General features: G+C 39.3%; 1 protein-coding gene across 2 annotated transcripts in view; it reads left to right on the top strand.

The window, feature by feature from the left end:
* abca2 (ATP-binding cassette, sub-family A (ABC1), member 2) overlaps nt 1-23,933 on the top strand; it is a 121,944-nt gene that overhangs the window by 30,266 nt on the left and 67,745 nt on the right. Inside the window, exons 2-3 of one of the 2 annotated variants that reach the window (XM_044363127.1) lie at nt 17,886-17,979; nt 18,802-18,804. In XM_044363127.1, the coding sequence (XP_044219062.1) occupies nt 17,886-17,979; nt 18,802-18,804 (97 nt within the window). The remainder of the gene's footprint in view (nt 1-17,885; nt 17,980-18,801; nt 18,805-23,933) is intronic. The other variant, XM_044363135.1, reaches the window with a different exon arrangement.

Below are 23,933 nucleotides of genomic sequence, written 5' to 3'. Positions count from 1 at the left end.
TAGGTGAGGAGGAAAGATGAATAGATAAAATGTCTAGAGAAAAGGGAAACTAAGATAAACTAGAGCAGAGTTTTGGTGATCTTAGATGAGGACCAGCTTGATGTCAGTTCCTTTTATCAACTAGCATAAACCCGTTGAGTTTTGAACGTGGAGACTCCGCTTCACGCCCAAACCTAATGAATAGTCATCCCTTTGTTCTCAGGAGAAACGTGATTTGGAACTTTCCTAACATTCCCTGACTGCTCATGTTACCTGGCTCTAGAGAATTCATTCAGTTGAGTTTTATGTGCAAAAATTCATTTACTTCAATCCATCATTACGGTCAATCAACTTTGATTTTAAACATAAAAATGTATATAGTAGTGTATTATATAAAACATTCAGAAAACACAGAGTTTAACAGCAGTTCTTATTTAAGCATATTATTCAATCAATTACCCTGAAATTTATGACTTATTAACCGTCAAGATAAATATAATAGCTGCACTAACACACAACACACGGTAACTAGTGCATCTATGAACGGCTAATTCATTCATTTCATATCATACAGACATGGGAGTTGGACCATCTTTTTTGCTGAGTAACACTAGCTGGATTACTGGGAAGTTAGACAGATAACTCATTAATTCAGACATTTGGTTTAAACAAAGAGAAAATGCAGGATGAAATCACTCCAGGAATGTGTCTATAATTTATGGCAGGGTCTGGCTGTGTCTTATCTCACATCAGGGGTGAAAGAGAGAAAAAAAGAGGAGGTGTGTGTGCGTGTGTGTATGTGTGTGTGTGTGCGCGTGTGTGTGTGTGTGTGTGTGTGTGTAGGTGATGTATTCAGTCTCAACACTCAAGTCTCCGTTCATGTGAATGTGGAATTCTCTTGACTTGTGTTCTTTAGTTAAAATGACCCGAGGGCTCATTTAAGTGTCTTCACATCCTGCAGTTATCTTTACTATCTTGTCAGACATCTGTCTCTCAGGGGGGTTTGAGAGCCCAGTACCTGGTCTGGGCAGCCTCACTTCTGTCCCCCCCACTTTGAGATATGAAAGGCCAGTTCTGTGAATCCTACATGTCCGCTGGTAAAGCTGTCCTCACTACAATAGTATGTCCCCTTTGATGTGCATTGTATGAAACCTCGTGTAAAAAACGAAGTCTTAAATAATTATTGAATAATGACAGTGGCCTTCTATGCTAATATGTTAGCACGGAGCACCAAAGCCGATTATTTACCAGAGACACATGGATTTTGTTGTCTTTGTTCTCATCACTTATCCGAGATGTTGACCACCCAAAACTTGATGTGTTCCTGAACTGGCAGCAGAGCCTCGTTTCTTTCTTGTAGGTGTAGCTGTAACAAGGACGTGAGGACACCAGCTCCCTGTGGTCTGTACCTGTCTGCTGAGTGCTCTGGCTCTGCCACTGCCACTGTGTGTGTGTGTGTGTATGTGCACTGTAAAAAAAATAATCTACTCAATAAACGTGAGGTAACAATTTGCTCTCGATTTGTTTGGGTAGATTTCACCCCATGTTTCGAGGAAAGAGTACTTAAATTTAACAGCTATGACACACTAAAAGAAATGAGATAGTCTACCTAACATTTATCAATACATCACACTACTAATTACCTATAAAAATTATTTTGTTTTGTTTTTCAAACACAAACACAGTCCTATGCGGTGTTGCCAACTCTTCAGTGGGAAGTAGTAAAGCCTGTAGGAAAAGTCGCTAGATGTCGCTAGATGCTAATTTGCATATTTATGATGTCATGACGTAATTACATACATACAAGATTTTTAAAAATCTAAAGAAAATTAAGTTAAATAAACTAAACTGACTAACTAGCTATTTCATTAGCTATTCTAAAACAGGCTGTTGTATCAATCTAAAACTAAATCAGACTCAGATAGTTCATTCAAGTCAAATCATTTAGAATAAAAACGATAAGGATCAGTGATTGGTCATTAGGTACACACATTCACAGCTCATCCATGTCTGTCTGATGATTGGTCCACTGAACAGTCAATGCAGAGAGTTGGTTACATTATCTCTCATTCGCTGAGAAATACTGGTGACTCCCTTCAAGGAGAGGAGTTTAAAGTCTGTCCAGAAAGTCACTAGTTTCTACGAGTTCTTTGATTTAAAAAAAAAAAAAAAAAGTCGCTAAAGCGGTCTGAAAAGTCACTAAATCCAGCTACAAAGTTGCCAAATTGGCAACACTGATCTTATGGTGGTTCCACGTTTCTGGTGATGTAACGGGACAGAGTGCACAGTGAACTTACATTTCTCCGTTTTGCCTCTTCAGGTTAGGCTAACCTATTGTTGCTAACCTTTGGAGCTAACCCCATTCACTTCTCCAGCACTTGGGGAAACAACAAACCTGACTTTTTAGCATTTCTCAACTGTTACACTGGAGTCTGTATTGTACATTTACTGCCAGACTGAGAACTTACTGCTAACCTTTTCCTCTGCTCCGCTCGCATCCACCATCACTTTCCTGCCGCTCTTTCCCACTCGCTACGCAAACATACTAAGCACTAACCTATTCCTAATCAGAGTTACCCTAGCGATATTTAGCGTTATTTTTGGCATTAAAAATATATCTTTTGGCCTGGCAGGGGTTCGTTGATATTATTACAGAAGAAACACTGATTCAGTAAACACTCAGTAAACGTTGAGTACATGGACATATAATAAGAGCTGGATAGGGCGCCACCGCTCAGCCTTGCAGCCAATTTTTCCCAGTGGCCACTCGCGGTATTGCAGCAAAAAATCCCCCTGTCTGTCCCTCCTGCCGCAGGAAATAATGGATTAATCCTGGAAAGCTACTGATGTAGCACTTCTCTCCTAATGAAAGTAACACAGAGATTATTCAACCAATGAGAATTTAGTCGGACGAGAGCATATCAACCAACTAATCGACCAGTTGACCAGCAGACTACAGCCCTACAAAATGTTTCTAGAACAATTCAAATGTGTGAGTCTGGGGTATTTAAGACTGATCAAATACAAACAAATAAAAATAAATAATAATAATAATAACAATACAATTACACAAATACAGAAGCATCCTGCTTAATTATATGCATATTTTCAACTGAATGTGTCTTTTTGCAATTTACAAAGTGCTTATGCTATGTCTGATTTAGACAGTAGAGACGCATGCTTCAGTGTCGCCAAACTTTTAGTCAGTAAAGTTATCAGAAAATGAAACACTGTTTAGTCACAGTCAGTACAGAAGTTAGCTATATCTTTTTCAATGGACATGTTCCTGATCAGGTGCTAAAGATGCAGGACACAAAGTTTATTATCAACACCATCATAAAGATCAGTTCCTTATTGTCTCTCAGAGGAGCTGAAGTGGTACCCCTTAGCTGGGCTGTGCATGTAAACACACTGACAGACTGTAAAAGTAGAGAAGAGTAGTAGTTTGTTTCTCTTTTGAATCACAATTATTTATATTTTTGCTGATCAGAGTTACAGTGGAAACCGCTTATAGTGATCACGCCTGTCCAGGTCAAATTGATCACTTTAAGCAGATGATTATTATAACCAATTTTTTTTCTTCATCTTTATTTCTCATGCAGATTACGATCTAATTGACATTTGTATATTTATTACATGAATATAAAGTAATGTAATGGGCAGCTAAGCTATTTACTGAATTTTATTAACTGTTTCAAAATACAGTAAAATTATTTCAAATGCTTGTTTCGCTGCTGCATCTTGTTGGCTCGTTTTTAGCAGTTTGTCAACCAAACAACCAAACAGAATCTGGATAAAAACACCAAGACAGAGAAAACTGACTATATAAGTGTCTATACCTGTGTGTGTGCGTGTGTGTGTGCGCGTGTGTGTGTGTGTGTGTGCGTGTGTGTGTGTGTGTGTACATTGACATCAATTTGGGGGTTGATTTTTGGCACCATTAGCATGTTAGAACTGGATCAGAAGTAGTAAAGCAACTAACAATACATAGGACATTTGTGATCACTATGATAAAAAAATATGAGAAAACATAATTAGGGCTCCAACTAACGATTATTTTCATTTTCAATTAATCTTAATCAATTAACTGTCTCTATTGACATTGTGAAGCAAAAGTTTAAATTAAACCAGAATTACTTCTAAAATATGTGAAAGCAACTAAAAAAGACACATAGAGACAAGACAAGACACAAGACAACCAAATATCCAACAACTCACATCCCTTATTATCCTCTATTATCTCTTATCCTTATTCTTTGACTCAACTTTTGTAACTTCATTGTTCTGTTTTCTCTGTGTTGTCCAGTTAATGTTCTGTCTTTTGTCTTGCAATGAAAAAATAATATCATGCACTACAATGTGATGAACATGAACTGGACGATTTAACAATTGATTTTCATACGTAAATTACTATCATGACACAGTAAAGACTCACATATCAGAAGATTCTCTGTTTTTTAAAAATATTTCTTCTGTTTTCTAGTTTAGTGGTTCTCCAACTTTTTTACATCAAGGACCCCTAAACTGACACAAATTAGACCATGAACCCCCATTTGATAAGGTTTTTGCTTTTAGATTACTTTATTACAGAAAGTGTATGAAACTGATGACCAAATATTCATACATACATACTGGATCCTGGAACCCCCTCAAGGACCCCTGGGGGTCCCCAGACTCCACTTTGAGAACCACTGTTCTATTTCACCCAGTTGTAGCAACAGGTTACAAGAAGCTGAAATGATCTATAATGTTACTGCATATATGTACAGTATGTGTGTGCAATAAGTTGTATATGCAAAAACACACACTTCTCCTCCTGCTCCTTCTGTATCTGCACCAGCAGTCTGGATGCCTCCTCAGCATCTGTCCTCCCACCAACACTCCTGCAGAGTCACTTTTGTGTTGTAGTGATGACAGTTTAGTGAAATAGGCCTATTTCAGCAACCTGCTTATGGCAGCTGACATAATTTATTTTATTCGCCAACATAGATTTTTACTCATATTTGGTGAATGGCAGGTGCTAATTTTGGACCCTGTCTGCTATTAAAGCTAAACTGACCAACTATAAATTGTAATCGGTTGAATACCATGCTGTAGCTAGCTAGCAAAAGCTATTCAAACCTTCTGTGTCAGGTGCCTGCATTGCATGCACAATATTAGCCCTTGTTTGCTACATTACTTCTCAAAGTTGGACTACGGGTAGCTAGCGCTGACGAGATGGCTGGCTAGCTAGCTTAAATTTGGAGCCTGACAGTAGGTTCAGCTGTGCTCCTGGCAAATACCACGACATGCAGCTAGTTTTAGGTAACCAGCATTCTTGTCATTAACCTGCACATTGCTACAGGCTTTCTTCACTACTAGGTTTTATAATTATTAAGTTTAAGTAGAAGCTAACCTTGCTTGCACATTCAACTCTGACGTTAGCATTTCACATGTTAATTAGCTTGCCTATTATCAATGGTAGACTGCCAGTGTCTAGAGAAGGCTACAAACTTAAATTCCTGGTCTTACACAGAAGCATGCTGACTACAAATCTTGTGATAGATGTTACCATTATATAAGTTAACATTTGCATTCATGATATGCAACTGGTTAAACAGGAATCAACTCAGCAGCTCGACACTCCCACCAGGGCTGATGCATGGCACGTTGCAGTGCAGGGCTATAACAGTTGAGGACTGTTACTGTTAACAAATATAGTGTAGGAAGAATGTATTTGTTATTATGTGTTTCACTTGCTGACTAATATACTTAAGAAACATTTAAACCATTCGCATGGGCTGTATTTACCCCCCTCCAAAATCCCTTTTTTACAGTGTGTGTGCTCATGTCACCCTGGGGAGGTGACTTTGTCCTCACACAGCGAAGTCTGAGACAGCGTGGTGACACAGCAGGAATGCAGATGCCACTGCTGAAGTGAAAACTCCATACACTTTCATTCTAGCTAACACTGTGTGTACACGTGTGTGTGTGTGTGTGTGTGTGTGTGTGTGTGTGTGTGTGTGTGTGTGTGTGTGTGTGCGCGCGCATGTGTAAACCAGCTTTTAATCCATTAAAGCATTTTACACATGCCTGCTCATGACTTTAAACATATTTTGGAAGATGCTATTTTTGACTTTTTTTCTGTGACAGTCTCTCACTCTCTCTCTCTCACTCACTCACACACACACACACACACCCTATTTACATAATGCAGCAAATTATAATATACTGTAGGTGCTTGAGAACTTTACTTACTGCAGCTACATTTAGTATTTATACTGTACACAAAAGGCCTTCATTTACTTCAAATGCAGAGAACCATTTGGAACAGGCTTATATTAGAGAGGACTTCATTTCTAATTTCTCTCTTTTTCATTTTAGTATATTTCATCTTTGATTTTAGTAAAAAGCCGCCTTGTTTTCTGATCTGTCAGGTTTTAATTTTCCCAATTTGCTGTTTTTACAATAGTTGTTAAGCTACTGTCAACATAACTCAACACTTCCTGGACAGATATTTTATATCTATGAGTTAGGGTTGATACAGCAGCTTTGAACTAATTTTGACTTTTGGGGGGAAAATGTGCAATACCAGTCACTTTCTCATTTAAGTGAATGGGAAGGTGTGTCGAAACTTTTGACTGGTACTATAATCGTCTCTCATCCTTGTCAAGCAACAGGGAAATATTGTTGTGCATCATCTGCATAGAAATATAATTACATACTGTGCAAAAGTTTCAGGCACTTTAGATGTTTAGATTCTTATCCATAGTGCAGTACCATCAGGGATGCGTCTGATAGGTCCCGAATTCATTCTACAGCATGAGCCCCAACATCCAGCCAGAGTCATAAAGAACCATCTTCAGCAACAAGAAAAAACAAGGAGTCCTGCAACAGATGTTATGGCCCCCACTGAGCTCTGATCTCAACATCATGGAGTCAGTCTGGGATCACATGAAGAGACGGAGGCAGCTGAGACGCTTAAATCCACAGAAGAACTGTGGCAACTTCTCCAAAATGCAGGAACAACTCACCTGCCAAGTACCTGAAAAACTGTGTGCAGGTGTACCGAGAAGAACTGCTGCTGTTTTAAAGGCAAAGCCACTCACACCAAATATCGATTTCATTAACATTTCTTCTGTTTACTGAACTTTGTATTATTCTTGAAAGTATCCTCACTTTACTTTCAGTGCCTAAAACTTTTGCACAGTACTGTATATTATGTCTACTAATCATGTTACCAAGAGGAAGCAAATAAAAAGGGAAATCAATGGGGCCCAAAATCAACACCTCAGACACAAAAACATTAGTGAGGTCCAACACTGATACTGGGTGATAAGATCTGGCTGAGTCAGTGTTCCAGTTCATTCCGAATGTGGTGGATGAGGTTGAGGTCAAGTTCTTTCACACCAAATTGGGAAAATAATTTCTTTATGGAGCTGGCTTTGTGTATTGGGGCATTGTCAGGTTGAAGTAAACCTGAAAAAACTGACCCATAATTAAAGTACATCTACACAGATTTTATATTTAGGTTGAAACGGTGCTACATTGTAACCACCTTTTTATACTGGCATCAGTTTGTGTGATGTAACCTCATCTTATACTTCATGGTAGGCAACATCAAACTTAATGACAGACACTCAGCTGCCTCTGTTAGAACACTGTGACTGATGTGATGAAAACCTGCTGAACAGAGGCATCAATTGGACATCTCAGATATTAACCTCCTACCTTGCTCTTCTTAAGAATAAAGACATTATGACAGTTGATGGAAACACACTCATTTGCAATTTCTTTTTTGGAAACATGCTCCAATTTTTACAACTTTTGGATGATGCGTCAGTCTTGATTTGCATTGTTTAAGGGCATCAATAATTCTATTGTCATTTATGTATAACTGTGAAGTATGCAGCTGACAGGTTTAATCTACAGCACCTCAGTGTACTTTTATAGGCACACTTGCATTAACATGATCCGGTATTCATTAACCCTGGGTTAGTTTTGGCACTGGTCTATATTTGTCCCCCTCTGTGGTTGCTGAACCCCTACCTCATTCAGCTCACTGCAGTTATGATCAGCCCTTTTAATAATTGAACTGCAAATGAGTCGTGAGTGTCTGCTTAATAATACATCAGCAGCAGAGTTAGAGATCCTTTGTGTTCCAGAGGTGGTTGAATAAGTGTGTGTGAATGGTTCAGTAAAGACAGCGAGGGTGTGTTGCTGCAGTGTGTGTACATGTATGTGCTTGTGGGTGTGTGTGGCAGTGCAACCACTGATATAGATCCTGACCAGACAACCTGGCCCTCATATAAAACTATGAAACAAAAAATCCCTGCAAAAAATGGACACTACATTCAACACTGTATATTATAAAGTGTCATGAACATTGAAGGAATAGTTTGACAGTTTGGGATACATGCTTGTGTGCTTTATTGCTGAGAGTTAGATAAGAAGATCAGCACCACTCTCATATCTATCTGTGAAAGGACCAGTGTGTAAAATTTAGTGGCATCTAGTGGAATGGACTTGGCAGAAATGAATATAATATTCATAAGTATGTTTTCATTAGTGTATAATCACCTGAAAATAAGAGTCATGTTTTCGTTACCTTAGAATGAGTCCTTTATATCTATGTTGGGAGTGGGTCCTCTTCCATGGAGCCCACCATGTTGCACTGCCATGTTTGTACAGTAGCCCAGAAGGGACAAACCAAACACTGGCTCTAGAGAGGGGCGTCGGGCCACTGTAGGTTCTCCTACACACTTTGAAGGGAAGGGGGGTGGGAGGGGTAGATGCCACTAATCTTACACACTGGTCCTTTAAATATAAAGCTTTATCCAGAAGACAATTAGCTTAGCTTAGCATTAAGACTCGAAACATAGGCAAACACTTAGCCTGCTTGTCCAAAGGTGTAGCTGTTTCCTCCTGTTACCAGTCCAGGGTTTCCGCCCATGAATTGCAAATTGGATACATGAGAGTAACTCCATGTGTTTAGAGCAGAGAGCAGGAGGAAGGACAGACGTCTCTGCTACTGTGTGCTGCGACTCTCACGGAGCGAACACTGTTAGTTCATAATTATTGATAACGCGCTTAGTATTTTACAAATTAGTTTTTTATTTGATGAATGTGGGGCGCTGATACATGAAAATGGACTATTATTTCTATTTAATAACAAGTAACAAGTAATGGACAGAGAGGACATCATTCACACAGGAGAGAGAGAGAGACTTGAGGTGAGACTGAGTCTCCTGCAGGATAAGGAACATGATCCAAAACCTCTATAGATGACAGCCAGGGAAGCATAGCGGTCCCAGGACAGCCTACGGTCCAACAAAGAGACATCATTTTCAGTAGTCGCGGAAGCTGCAGTAGTGGTTTTTAGGAGCAGATAATGTTTGCAATGTTGATCGAAGACATATGTTGATTCAAGGGATTTTAGGACAACAATGATGATGTCTACACTAAGCTAGCTTACTTTTAAATCATACTTTATTTGTGAAAAATGACATCCACACTAGAATGGCTTCTTTTCAGTTTCTGTTGTCAAGCATGAAATAGCAATTTCATTGTCAAAAATGCTTCCTGTTAACCAAGCAAACAGTAACTCCTGCTGAAATGGCTAGTTTTACTTCCACACAGCCCACAAGCGGTCACAGTTTTCTAAAAGATGAAATTTCCCTGCACACACGAACATGCTGGTGTTTTAAGATTTATCTACTCTGGAGACAGTTTTTTAAAAGCTCAGTGTGGACGGAGGGACGACATGGAGACAAAGATTTGTTTTCAGATATAGCCAGCTAACATATGTAGTCTTTATCCTGCCTACAAAGTCCCACACAGCTTCCTTCAGTCTTTATCTGGAAGAGCTATGTGAATAGAAATAACCACAATTCATAAAATCAACTGATCAGTTCTCACTCTTCTTAATCTGCATACATGTAGCTGGATGATACAATAAACCCCTTTACACTTCTCTTTTGAACTTGCAGTACCTCTAAGTTATTATCGATAAAACATAGCACCCTTGTGCCAAAGAATATATGAAAGCAGTTTGCAGTGTTGAGAGTTTGAACATTTGCAGGTAATTGATGCTGGTGTGAAAACATCCTTTTCTCCTCTGGCACTTCTTCAGCTCAACCTTTTTTCATTTTCCTCTTCGCTCTCCTGGTGAAAAGATTATTTGTTCATTTTCCAATTCCCCACATGTAATCCATGTTAAAAAGATATGAAAGGCCAAGTGTGAAGTGTGTGAAGTGTGTCAGGTGGCCAACTCTCCACAAACTATTTATACATGACTGTTATGGGTTGGGCATAAAGTAAAGTTCCTCATCCCAGGGGGAAGGCAGGACTGCTGCATACAGTAAGTCACTAGTGGCTTATTGTAAAATGCACGATAACCTGTGTGTGTGTTTGTTGTGTTCTAGGCTTAATGTCTAAAATTCTAAATCATTTATCCAAACATCATGAATTGCAGGGGAGTCATATCTAAATCAATGCAGTCAGGATTTAAAAACAAGTACAAGCTAATACTTTTCCTGTAGACTGTATATAAAGACAGACGTAGCGAAGTGTGACCAGTTGGTTTGCATTGGAGCCAGTTTGAATCCCACAGTTGCAGCTTATGGTCAGCGCCATCTTGTCCGTTTGAAGCCAGGACCTTCAAATAAGGAGTGCACTGTGTTGCCTCTGACGCTCTGGAAACACGCCCTGCTACCTATGGAAAATATGAAGTTTCGGACAGGAAATATGCCTTTGTCTAAAAATCACAATTGTAACCAAATTTTGATTTTGACAAAGTTGCCAAAGTTAACCAAAGTTGCAGAATGTAAAACTTGATGAGCAGCCGTTAGATATCTTCTCAAAGCATTCATCTATTGACCAACCAGTAGGTGAACTACAGCAGAAGTAAAACCTTACCTTGAATTTATCTTAATTTTAATCCAAGTTTTCACCCAAAAATGAATGATTTTATGTTAAGGGGACTTGCTTTTCGTCCTCATAAGGGAGGCGAGTCCCCACAACATGACTGTGTAAACAGATTAACGTCCCCACAATATGAGGAATACCTGGACCACACACACTTTTCGGAATACACATAATTTGGAGGACTTGTTGGTTAAAGCTCCCCAAGCAGCTGGCTCAGACCCTGTACGTAATAATGGATACAATATCAGGATAGAAGTTTACTGCATGAAAGTTTATCAAAATAAATTAATATGTAAATGAAAAGCATATACCAAGCACCACAAGGGTGCTACTGCAGCTGGATGGAGAGAGAGAGAAAGAGAGAGAGAGACAGTGAGCTGAATAAAGGACGTGCCTATATACAGTAGGTTGAACCGACAAGCCAGCACAGGTGCCAATCAGATCACTGAGAGCTGTTGACATGAAACACCAATAATGACAACAACTTCTCCTGAGAGTTGTGTTTGTGTAAATCAATACCTAGAAATGGACCCTTTTGTGTGTGTGTGTGTGTTGTACATCCTCCTACCCGCTCTGTGAGTCTCAAACATTGGGTCCATTGTGACTTCAAATGTTTTGAATGGCGTCATTGCTGTGCACCACAGACACCAGTCTCACAGATGATGAATAATTCTGATTCTACATTCAGCAGAGGCCTTTGTGTGTGTGTGTGTGCCAGTATGTGCCATATCTGTATGGTAGCATATTAGTGCACCAGGGATGTAACGGTATACAGTTTGGGGTTTGTATGGTTTGGGGTCATGGTTCAGTACATTATCGGTACAGCAGAAAAAAAAGAAAGGTAGAAAACATTTTGGTCCTTTATTTTGAGTAATTTAAACATCCAACAATGGCTCATTGGCCATAACTATTACTGAAACAGTCTAGTTGTGCTGCAGTGGAAGAGCACAACTCTTCTGTTTCCTGCGAGGACTCAGGACACCTGCTGAAAGCTGTTTTATGAAGATTTATGGTTGCTCAGAACTAGTTCTTACGACATGCTGTCCGACCACATCAGAAATGGCTTCACTCAAAGGTGGAATGAAAAGCCAACTGTTACACAGAGGGGGTGGGGACAGTGAGACGTTATATCATTTAAATACAGGAATAATGGAGCATATTTTAATAATGTTGCACTCAGTCAGTGTCATGGGAGGATTGTCCAGCTCTGGTCTCTCGTTTGTCATTCCAACGACAGAGACACTATAGGAGCACGGGTAACCAGGGTAACCAGGCTAACTTGGCTAATCCAGCTAGCATATATCCATGAACACTGATGCGTGCTACTAAAACACTCCGAGTGGAATTCTGGCTCTAGAGCTATTTTTCCACACATGGGAGTAAACAGATTATTCAACTATTTTGACAGTAATTGTGTGGGTCACCTGAGATCCCTGCTCTAGAGAAATGATCTTGCTGATTGCTATTTCAGGAGAATCTCTTGGGTAAATTTTATGACATATCAGTATTTCGGAATAGTTTGATATTTTGTGAAACTTGCTTATTTGCTCAGTGCCTTGTCAAAATGAACATGCCCGTTGCAGATGACAACTCCGTCCACTTCACCTCCACCCTGGTGATCCTGATCCTCATGAAGATTTAACTGGCCTCCGGTCAGAGAAACACACATCAGCAGAATAGACAACAATAAAAATCAAGTAGAATAGACTAATGCAGAGGTCTTCTGTCTGGTTTTCTAGCCCATAAAGGAAAGCAATTTTGTAAAAAAAAAAAAAAAAAAAAAAAAAAAGTGGTATATGAATGAAGTTTACCCTGCCTTGCATAGAGTAGCATTAAAGTGAATTGATCTTGCAGGTACTAATATCAATCTAATGTCTGTCCAGCCAGAAGGTAGTTAGCTTAGCTTAGCATGAAGACTGAAAAGATCTAGCCTGTTAACAAAATACTCCTTCAGTAGCAGCAACCCTAAATCTCACTGATCAACAGTGTATCTCAACAATAGTCTGGTGGTCACAGTCAGGTTACCGAGAAAGCAGCCTGGCAGCTCGGAGACTCCAGGAAGTCACTGCTTCCAACCATTGAAATTTCCAACACTAAGGGCCCCATAAAACTGAAAATAGTCATTTATACACTTTGTTTTTTGTACAGATTAAACAAATGAGATATAGTGAGATTTAGAGGTGCTGGTAGGTGGATTTTGTTACCTTTGGCCAAGGTAGCTGTTTCCCCCTGTTTCCAGTTCTGTGCTAAGCTAAGCTAATCATCTCCTGGCCCACCCCACCCTCTGGATACGTAACGCTCCTACCCTGGACTCTTTCAAATCAGCCCTCAAAACCTTCCTGTTTGCTCAGGCTTCTGGCCCACAGTTAACCAGTTCACTTCTCAGTTGCTTATTATTTAACCTCTGCTTAGTTTTCTTTTCTTTTTCTTTTTTGTAAAGCGTCCTTGGGTGTTTTGAAAGGCGCTATATAAATCTAATTTTTTATGATTATTATTACAGTGTTATACTTAATGGACACATATGAGATGGTATCAATCTTCTCATCTAACCCTCAGGAAGAAAGTGAATAAGCTCATTTCCCAAAATGTCACATTATTCCTTGTTCATGACACACAGTGTTAAATGCAGTGTCCATTTTCTGGGCATTTTCATTTTAGTTTCATAGTTTTATATCAGGGCTAGTCAAACTTTTATGAGAATTAAGATAAAGATTTTAAGTTTATCAACTAAGAGTTATTAATCATGACCTCAAGTATTTAAAATAAGTAGCTGGTAAAAAAAAGGTGTAAAAGTCAGCAGGCTACAGCTGTTATTTCAATATCAGATACATAAAGTATTCAATCAGTATTTCATTATTTTTATTGAATCTGCTATATGATGACAGTATGACATTTATTTACAATACTTGCTGTGTTGCAGTAAAATTGAATGCACAGATCTATGATGTGCTTCAAACATTAAAGGCAGCAAATAAAAGCCCTTCTCCTCACCACAGTGCTGTATCACACTCCGCTCCGATGACTCAGAGTGTGTGTAGGCACAGTGTGAAACATGCATAAGCGCATTTTTATGGCATGTTCACATTTAGGAACACCAGTTTCTGTGTGATGTGTTTTTTATGTGGATGCATTATTTATAAGTCAGGTCTCTTTTGTGAGTAAAGACTCTTAATCTCGATTGGACCGTTCTTGTTAAAGCATAGTTTAGTTTATCACAACTTGGGTCTTATTTTTGTAGTTTTGTCCATCATACCTATCAGTTATGATGACATCATTCCCACTTAACTAACTGCTGAGTGTTAGGAACATGGTGACATCACTACATTGATGTCTTAAGAGGCAAGAAAGATGATCAGACAGGTTGGATACAAACTAACAGTTTATCCAGTGGTTATTAATCCTTCATTGCATAGCTTCAGTAAGTCCAGTATGTTGATGTTGAAGCAGGAAGTGGGTTTGCCTAACTTGGAGGATTGTTTCAACCTGTCTGATCGCTCCTGTCTTTTGACCTGTCGGACTTCTTCTTAGAACACAATGAGGACAATTTACTATTACTGATAAGAATGATGGTCAAAACTACAAAAATAACCCTGGCAGGGTGATTGTCAGGGACCAAGCAGTGAGGCTTAAGAACACCAGGTGTCAAAATCAAAAACTTAATTTCAATTTAACAAATAAGTTAATTTTTCAAAATACAAAAATAGGAAAAATTAGATAAACATATTTTCAAAACTATGGCACTTTAACTTAAATTGAAGTTAACTAAACAACCTATACTGGACTCAACATAACTGACCTAACAAATTACATGAAGTGAGGATATATTTACTATATTACAAATTAACCATAATACAAACAAATAAGACACTCTTTCAAACCAATCTAACTGTTAAACCAAAAAAACAACAAAACTTTAACTCCCAGAACAATCAGATTTAACTGAATTTCACACCCAGTTGGCCTCTCCCACTTCCTGCCTACCACAATAAAAGAGGCCATCTTTACTGGTGCTGCATCTTTTGTCCAGGGAAGAACTTGCCGGATCCATGAAAAACAAAGGTAGAATATAATTTAAAGCAAATAAGAAATGTTAATGACAGAATGTTAACTGACATATATACACTCCAATTAGCAAACAAACAGTCCAAAAATAATACTGTTTGCTGTATGAAAACAAAAGGCTATGTGTACTGTCATCATTTGAAATGTCTGTATGTTCACTCTGCTAAAAAGAAAAACACTGGCCAGTGGTGTGTCTGCCACAGAGAAAATTCAAATGATGTGATTAGTTCAAACTTTTGTTTTTGCTGGATGTCTAGAATGTCTAAGTTGTGAAATCTAGTTATTACAACATGCACAAAAGGTTACTTTCAGGCAAAAAGTAGAGATGTTAGTTGCTACATTAGTTGTCCTGAGTCATGACAGTCCTTTTACTGTAACTGTGATGTGATATGTTTACAGTTTACAGGACTGTGGTGACTCCAGGTGGTGAGCTGTCTCGTAGTGAATTTAACGGTCACATCTTAAAGAAGGACAGACTGAAAAAGACTCTGCACACTGATCTGTGCTCTCAGTTTGTGTTAGTTGATGAGGTATCATCTCTGGTTACGGAGTTGAATTACTCAGAGTCCACTGAACAGTTTCCAGATTCTAAGTTGTTCAGTTTGTCTCTACCTGCCAGGTAGCTAACACAAGCTAGCAGCAGTCTGCAGATATCAGGCTGATGTCTTGTACAGCAGACCTTTCTGCTCTGTCTGTGCTCAAACTGATTATTAAACTGCAAATCAGACAGCAAAGCCCAACTGAACAATCTGAGTTAACAACACTCATAACAAACTCCTGTATAAAAATACACCATTTAAAATAGGCCTTGTTTGTAGGTGTGGGACAAACAATATGGATGATATTTTAATAATAAAGTCATGTTAGGAGCCACTGTTTGCACATATTTGGAAGGTAAATGTGGACTTGTTTCAGTAAAAATGTAACTTAAATATATAGTAAACAAGTGATCCATCGCCAATCATTGTTATGTTAAATCGTCATCTTTTTCAATGGAGTTCGGTGCATTTAACATCACTCACTTCTCTGCTGAAAAGTCCTTGGCAACTTCATTGTGGCGGTCACTCCTTGGAGCAACTGCCTCTCATGCCGTGCTTTTTGGTGAAGTGCTGCCTAGTAGATGCTCTCCCTCTGGCCAGGGACCACCCACCAGCACGCAGCCGGTGCTGAGGCTGAAGCCACAGGTGGTGCAGGGTGTCTACTGCTGCTGGCACCACGTCTGTTGACGCGACCCCTCCTCCCAGCTGGATTATCCAAAGTGAATCCCGGTTGTCTCTGATGAAAGTTTGTGAAACTACCCATTGTAAAAATAGTAACTATGAGTACATGCGCTCTAGTGTTTATGTAGTGGAGGGGGAGTCATGCTAGTCACCCCTCCATGTCATCAAGCCACCATTTCAGGTCCCCCCAAAAAATCTTGAATACAGAAACGGTGAAAAATAGTTTAATGCTCCAACTCTACAATTCAATATTACATAGTTCACATGTTTTCAGCAATTATTAACTAAACATGTATAATGTGTTTGAAAAGAAATCTCTGATTTTCCTTTACATGGACTGTAAAGAAATAATAAAAAAGATAAACTTGCAGCTGAGGTAGCAGAGAGTCCAGGATGCCGTGATGGTGAGTTGGTGCCTGCAGGACAGGAAAGTTGACATCTAATATGTAAACTTGGAAGTGGAGGGAAACTGCAGGATCTGACACTCTAACAGCATGCTTCTGTTTTATTATTCAAATCAGATGTTTGCTTTTCTTCTTCCAAGACATGAAAATCAATACAGTCAATGAATTTTAACAAGAGAACAACAGTCCTCTGTTTTCTGCTGAGTGTGTGTGTGTGTGTGTGCAGTATGTCCACTTCTAAGAGGAAGTATAGACATGTTTATGGCCTACTGGTGATGCAGATTAGAACTCTTTTGCATGTTCTCTGTATACACTAATCAAGTCTGTTGCACACTGAATACAGAATACCTTCATATTTTTTATTTCACATAAAAATGTAGTTGTATAACTTTGTTGTGACTCTCTTCTGAAGTATATTCTAACTTGTATTCAGTTTTTTAAAATATTAAATGGACATGTGTGTACAGTGTGCCGGAGTCCCGGTTCATTTGAATGTGTGTCATAAAATAAGAAGTGAGGTTTTGTGTGTGCATGTGTATCAGTGGTCTCTTGTCTCTGTATAAATGGACTGTTTGTCTGTCATGACCTTCAAAAATACACACACACACACACACACACACACACACACACATAAGATGCGTTGGTGTGTGTGTGGGGGTGTGCATGTGTGTGTACATCCACACACAAGGACAATCATGGTTCTCATAGTTCTCTGTGGACAATGTAACGAGATAGTGCCACACACAGACACACACACACACACACACTTTGTCAACATGATTCCTGACAGAGGATTCAGTGCCCTCATGTGGCTTTGTCATCACACAACACATCACATCACAAGATGAGGTGAAACCAGATTCCTGCAGCTACTAGAAGTGCAGTACCATAATGCTGAATGACTGGAGGTAACAGAGAGCTGGGATGTTTTGACTGTTAACAGAGGAGAAGAAAGGCAGCCAGTAGACCTTAGGCCAACGTGTTTGTTTGAACCGGCCTTAAACAACAGGTTAATCATTGTTCAAGTCTGTCTTAAAACTGTTCTGATCACACTTACATAAAGTACACTTACATATAATTGATGTAGGACAAAATCCACAGTCCTCCTTCTGTGCAAAAATGAATTTAAAAGTTGATTTGAAGCTAATATGAAGCTTCAACCGCCCACATGAGTCAAGCAGGGAGATGAAAACTGACAAGGAGAGTTTCATGGTAAAGAATCATGACTGATGTTAACCTTGAGGAGTCTCCAGTAGAATCACCCTGGAAACTGAAAATGCAACTCAAATAATGTTTTCTTCTTTCTTCCTTCCAGTGGGTGCTGGCCTTTGAGATCTTCATCCCACTGGTCCTCTTCTTCATCCTTCTGGGTCTGAGGCAGAAAAAGCCAGCGATTCCTGTCAAGGAAGGTAGGATGGATGGAGACAGCAGGGGGATGAGGTGGAGTGGCAGAGGCTCCTGGTTCCTGGCTGCTGTTGATAAAGTCTACTGTACTCGGGATTGTTCCAGTGAACTGCAATTTGGGTCTTATTTTCATAGTTTTGGCCATCGTTAATATCAGTAATAATAATGTTGTACTCATCAAGTTAACTAACTGGTCACTAAGCCTTATCCTCCTTTCAGTTACACTGTGTCCTAACTGATTGTGATACAAGCAAGCGTCAGCAACAAAATCAGTTTGATTACTTGTTTTCTATATTGGAATGTCCTAACTGGCCGCAAGCAATGCAGTGCTTCACGGCGTGATATGGCATGCTGTTTTGAGCTGAACTTTTGTTGGGCGCCCTATTTCTATTTACTTTCTGATGCTCGCCTGAAAAGCACATCATGGATGAGGAACAGCTGATTATTTAGTTGAAATGAGCAGTTATCTTTTTGAGCTCCTTATCATCTGTGACAGTGGTATTTGGCAGCTTGCTATATTCTGTTTCTGCAGTAAAGACATCAGAAGACGCTTTGGACTGGTTTTCACTCGTCATTAATTTATTTCCTCTGTGGCCAAAAAACATGTTACATGAGCCTTCAGAAACTCCTGCTGGTTAAACTGGACTGACGACACAATTTTTGGTGCTGACTGGTTCTAATACACTCACTATAAACAGACTTTAAGACGCTCGCTAGCCTAGCAACATTAATGCTACAAACAACCCATAATGCAACACTCTGTATAGAAGTTGGTTTTACACTGGTAAAGATCTGATGTTGTGAACACATCATTGCTGTTAACGGAGTGTGTATGTGAATTAACCTATAGACAGACATGCGTGACCAGTCAAAAATATTCTCGGCATTTAACCAATAAACGGTTAACCGTTGACATCCCTAATAGCAAGTATTCACCCATCTTTTACTTGAGTGGTTATGTCTCCAGTCTGATAGGTACATGGTTTGTTTATATGACATAACAGAAGTGGATTCAGTGTGGACGGAGAGCTTCCGATGTTACGCGATGCGACATGATAGTCGGACTACTCGCTTGCTGTTAGGACACGGTGTTACTGTTGCTTACATTGCTCAAGCTATCCACAACTTGGCAACTTTATTGCCAGATATGGCGGCTTTAAAGACGCCTTTAGCAGCTGTTTTTCATGAAAAAACCTTGCAAAAAATGTGTCGACTTTTTGGGCAGCCCTTTTCTCCCCTCGCTTGAAACAAGTCACCGAAGTCTCTCAGTGAATGTGCTCTCAAGTTCCACAGACTACAAAAAAAGTTTTTAAATATTGGTTATTTTTTACTCACATGGATGAAAGAAAAAAATGTAATAGCTAATGATAAAGTTAGTAAATAATGTTTTGCTTGACCTTTTTGAAAGATCTTGTGTATACAGTGTTTTCAGAAGGTAATTCTTTTTTCACATTTTGTTATGTTGCAGCCTTATGCTAAAATCGTTTCAATTCATTTTTTCCCTCGTCAATTTATACTCAATACCCTATGATGACAAGGCAAAAACAGAATTTTAGAAAATTTTGCAAATGTATTAAAAAGGAAAAACTGAAATATCACGTTGACATGAATATTCAGAACCTTTGCTATGACACTTAAAATTAAGCTCAGGTGCCTTCCAGTACTCTTGATCATCTTTAAGATGTTTCTACACCTTGATTGGAGTCCACCTGTGGTAAATTCAATTGATTAGACATGATTTGGAACAGAACACACCTGTCTATATAAGGTCTCACAGCTGACAATGTATATCAAAGCAAAAACAAAGCTATGAGGTTGAAAGAACTGCTTGCAGAGCTCAGAGACAGGATTGTGTTGAGGCACAGATCTGGGGAAGGCTACAAAAACATTTGTGCAGCATTGAAGGTTCCCAAGAGCACAGTGGCTCCATAATTCTTAAATGGAAGAAGTTTGGAACAACCAGGACTCTTCCTAGAGCTGGCTGCCCAGCCAAACTGAGCAACTGGGGGAGAAGGGCCTTGGTAAGAGAGGTGACTAAGAACCTGATGGTCACTCTGGCTGAGCTCCAGAGATCCTGTGTGGATATGGGAGAAAATTCCAGAAGGACAGCCATCACTGCAACGCTCCACCCATCTGGGCTTTATGGCAGAGTGGCCAGATGGAAGCCTCTCCTCAGTGAAAGACACAGGAAAGCCTGCTCAGAGTTTACAAAAAAGCATCTAAATGAGTCTCACACTGTGAGAAACAAGATTCTCTGATCTGATGAAACCAAGATTGGACTGTTTGGCCTCAATTCTAAGCATCGAGTCTGGAGGGAACCAGGCACTGCTCATCACCTGCCCAATACCATCCCAACAGTGAAGCATGGTGATGACAGCATCATGATGTTGGGGGTGTTTCGGCAGCAGGGACTGGGGGACTTAATGAAACCTGGTCCAGAGCGCTCAGGACCTCAGACTGGGCTGAAGGACAATGACCTTAAGCACACAGCCGAGACAACACAGGAGTGGCTTAGGGACAACTCTGTGAATGTCCTTGAGTGGCCCAGCCAGAGCCCTGACTTGAACCCAATCGAACATCACTGGAGAGGACTGAAAATGGCTGTCCACCAACGCTCCCCGTCCAACCTGACAGCACTCAAGAGGATCTGCAGAGAAGAATGGTGGAAAATCCCCAAATCCAAGTGTGCAAAGCTTGTTGTGTCATACCCAACAAGACTCAAGGCTGTAATCACTGTCAAAGGTGCTTCAACTAAGTAATGAGTAAAGGGTCTGAATACTTATGTCAATGTGATATTTCAGTTTTTTAATAAATTTACAAAAAAATCCTAAAATCCTGGTTTTGCTTTGTCATTACGGGGTACTGAGTGCAGAGTGTTGACTCTGACAGCAGAGACCTGGTTTCACGTCCTGATTCCCATGTATGTTTAGGTTAAGGCAACAAAAGCACTTCGGTTAAGGTCAGTGGAAGATCCTGGTTTCAATGTTAAGAAACTTGTGTTCTTCAAATCACCATTGACTTCTTTCTGTCTTAAACCAAGAACATGATTGGACATGATCTTTCTCTAACCTTAACCAAGTGCTGCCAATGTCTAAACATAACTATATAAAAAGTTTAATATTGCTATAGTTACTACCAGCAGATACTGTACTGCAAGATCGGATATCTTGATGGAATAAATAATGAAATATGTTGTCACTGAGCATTTTAATCATATGTTCAGTATCAGCATTTTTGTAATTTCCCAAATAATAATGATTTCAAACATTATATGTTGATAGAAAACATTCATTAAGTTCTTTCCTATTAGTCAGACAGTGACCTTCATCAAGACAATTCATAAAGCTGTTCTAAAAACAATGCCCTCCCCCCGCCCCCCATTTATTTATTCAATTAAGAATTAATTTTGAATCAAATCGAATCAGGAGATCCCCAAAGATTCCACCTCATCCCTTTTAAACATGTTTAGCCGAGCTTTGTTTGGCTCTGCTCAGCGCAGCTGCTAAAGAACAGCTTTCCTCAGTTTAGTGGAGGGAGTGATTGCATTTTGATCACAATTAATTATAATGATGGCAAAAGCTTTGAAAATAAAGCTCAGGATTATTGTGGGAAAGGCCTTTCCAGCTTTGGGGGCGTTTGGTTTAAAGGTACCTCCAACAGTGGGTTGGACTGGTATACTGGTGTTATCCTTCCCTCCATGTTAAGTTCCATTATGTTGTTGTTTTAAATATAGAAAGCGAACACCACTGCTGACTCATGTTGGCCTAGATCTGCCTGCAGTCATACAGATATTACGTACTTCTATGCAGTTTCCTCATGCTTTTCAAACAGGCAAACACATATTTCTACTAATCTGCTGCTGTTCCAAATATGTGGTTTGCCTCTTGCCATGTGCTGTGGTTATTTGTGTCCATAGTTCACCTTTTAGTAATGTGTTACACTGTCCAGAGTTGATTTTACTGCCTGTAGCCATTGTACTGTAGCACCCAGTTTATTTTGATGCTTTTTGTCTTTGTTTGTTTACTTCACCTCTACCTTGTTTCTGCTGTTCTTTCTTTCAAATCTGTTTCTCTCTTTCTGGCTGTGTTTTCTTTTCTTGTCTGCCTGTGCATGATGCATGATCTCAACATGTTGGATGGACCAGTGTGTAAGTGTCACGTCATCATTTCATCCTGACACGTGATCCTGGCTGACAAGATTAATTTATGAAAACATTTTGATCTCCTGGTTATCTTAATCCTTTGTTGGGGTTGTGTGTTTCCGTGTCTTTGTCTTCATACAGTATCTGTATGACTAGTCCTGATGCAGTAATAACTCGTCATACCACTCGACCATCTCTGAGATCTTTACATTTCTGTCACTCAGCGGCTCATAAAATCTGTTACAGGAAGCCTGTCTAAAAGAACTTCCTGGATGGTTGGCATGTTGTCAGGGATTCTTAATGTGGAAAAAGCAACTTTGGTCAAGTGTAAAAAACCTATTCCACTGCACTCAATACTTACATCAATACTGACTAGAACTTCAGTCTCTTTCATGTTTAGCTTCCAGCTAGGGCTGAACAATCTGAGGATTGTATGAAATAAAATCACAAACCTTCATCAATACAATCAGATAAAATAAGACAGTTTCTTTTTTCGTCAGTCAGAGAAACTTCATCTTGTATAGCTTTCGATAGAAAAATTGACCAATTCAGCTTGCATGTACATGAGTGGTGTACTTGACATTACTCAATAACACTCAAATATGATCATGACATTCAAAAGTGCTGTGCTGACATGAGCTTCACAGACTAACAGGATGAGCTGCTTCAAAGCCCCGAACTTGGGAGGTCCTGAGTTTTTAAGATTATAATTGTATTAAAAGTATAAATCTGATAAATGTCTCTCATTTACACTCAACAACTATTGCCACCAGCTACCTGTCTGAAACATGGATGTACATACTGTATGACAGCTGGCTTCCCGTTAGCTCCCCACACACATGAATGGTATGAAAATAATAATAATGATAATGATGATAATAATGATACGCCTCCTCTAGACATTTTCCAGATTTTATTAGACTGGTACTTAAAAAATGATAAAGCTGTTACATCAGGGATAAAAGTCCTTTTATGCCAGTGTGCATCATGTGATCTTACATCACTGATGTTGCGTTCACGGTATGTCAGATGGATGGAAAAGATTCTGATATTAAAGACTTGTGAGTGTTCACGTCATCTGACAGCTCAGGAAGGTTGTATGATAACTGAGTCGGTCATATGAATGTTTAAATTATAAAGTTACATTATGTTTATGAAATTTGGGTTTAATTAAATTCACTGACGGACTTTAGTTGATGTTAGGCGTCCATATTTATGTGGTTTTCAGGCACTTGTGCATCATTATTACCGTACTGACCCAAATATAAGATGACCCTGAATATAAGACTTTGGAAGACTAATTTTTGGAAAAAGACTTAAAACTTGGATTACATTACACTATTATTACACTACACCAAAATGGCCTCACAGCCCTGAGCTGCTCCTAGGAGCTTAGTCTTAAATTGACATGAGGTAATCTCCTAAATTGTTTATGTATAAGAGGGCTGGCCACTCTGTTACTCTCTCTCTGGTACTTATTCATTAGCTTTGTTAAACAGCAAAAAGACTCAGGTCATGAACAGACACCATCATGAAGAATCTCACACAATTAACATCAATTATCTGCAGCGGAGCCGGTAAAATCAACAGGTCCCAACAGCTTAAAGTTTCACTTGCTCCAGCTTGACAAGACAATGTTAATTCCATAAGTTATGACTAAAACTATTTGGATTTCAATGTAAAAACATCCATCACAACAAATTTTATGAGCGAAGAAGTGACAAGTGAACTTAAGCCCAGGTTTTGGTAGATACTAGGTACTTGATGAGTAGTATGATGGTTGTGGATCAGGGCTAGTGTTTGTATGTCTAATCTGTG

The sequence above is a fragment of the Thunnus albacares genome, chromosome 2, assembly GCF_914725855.1.
Source record: "Thunnus albacares chromosome 2, fThuAlb1.1, whole genome shotgun sequence".
Lineage (NCBI taxonomy): Eukaryota > Metazoa > Chordata > Actinopteri > Scombriformes > Scombridae > Thunnus > Thunnus albacares.
Note: the sequence above shows the minus strand (reverse complement) of the source record. Positions and strands in the feature narration are given on the sequence as shown.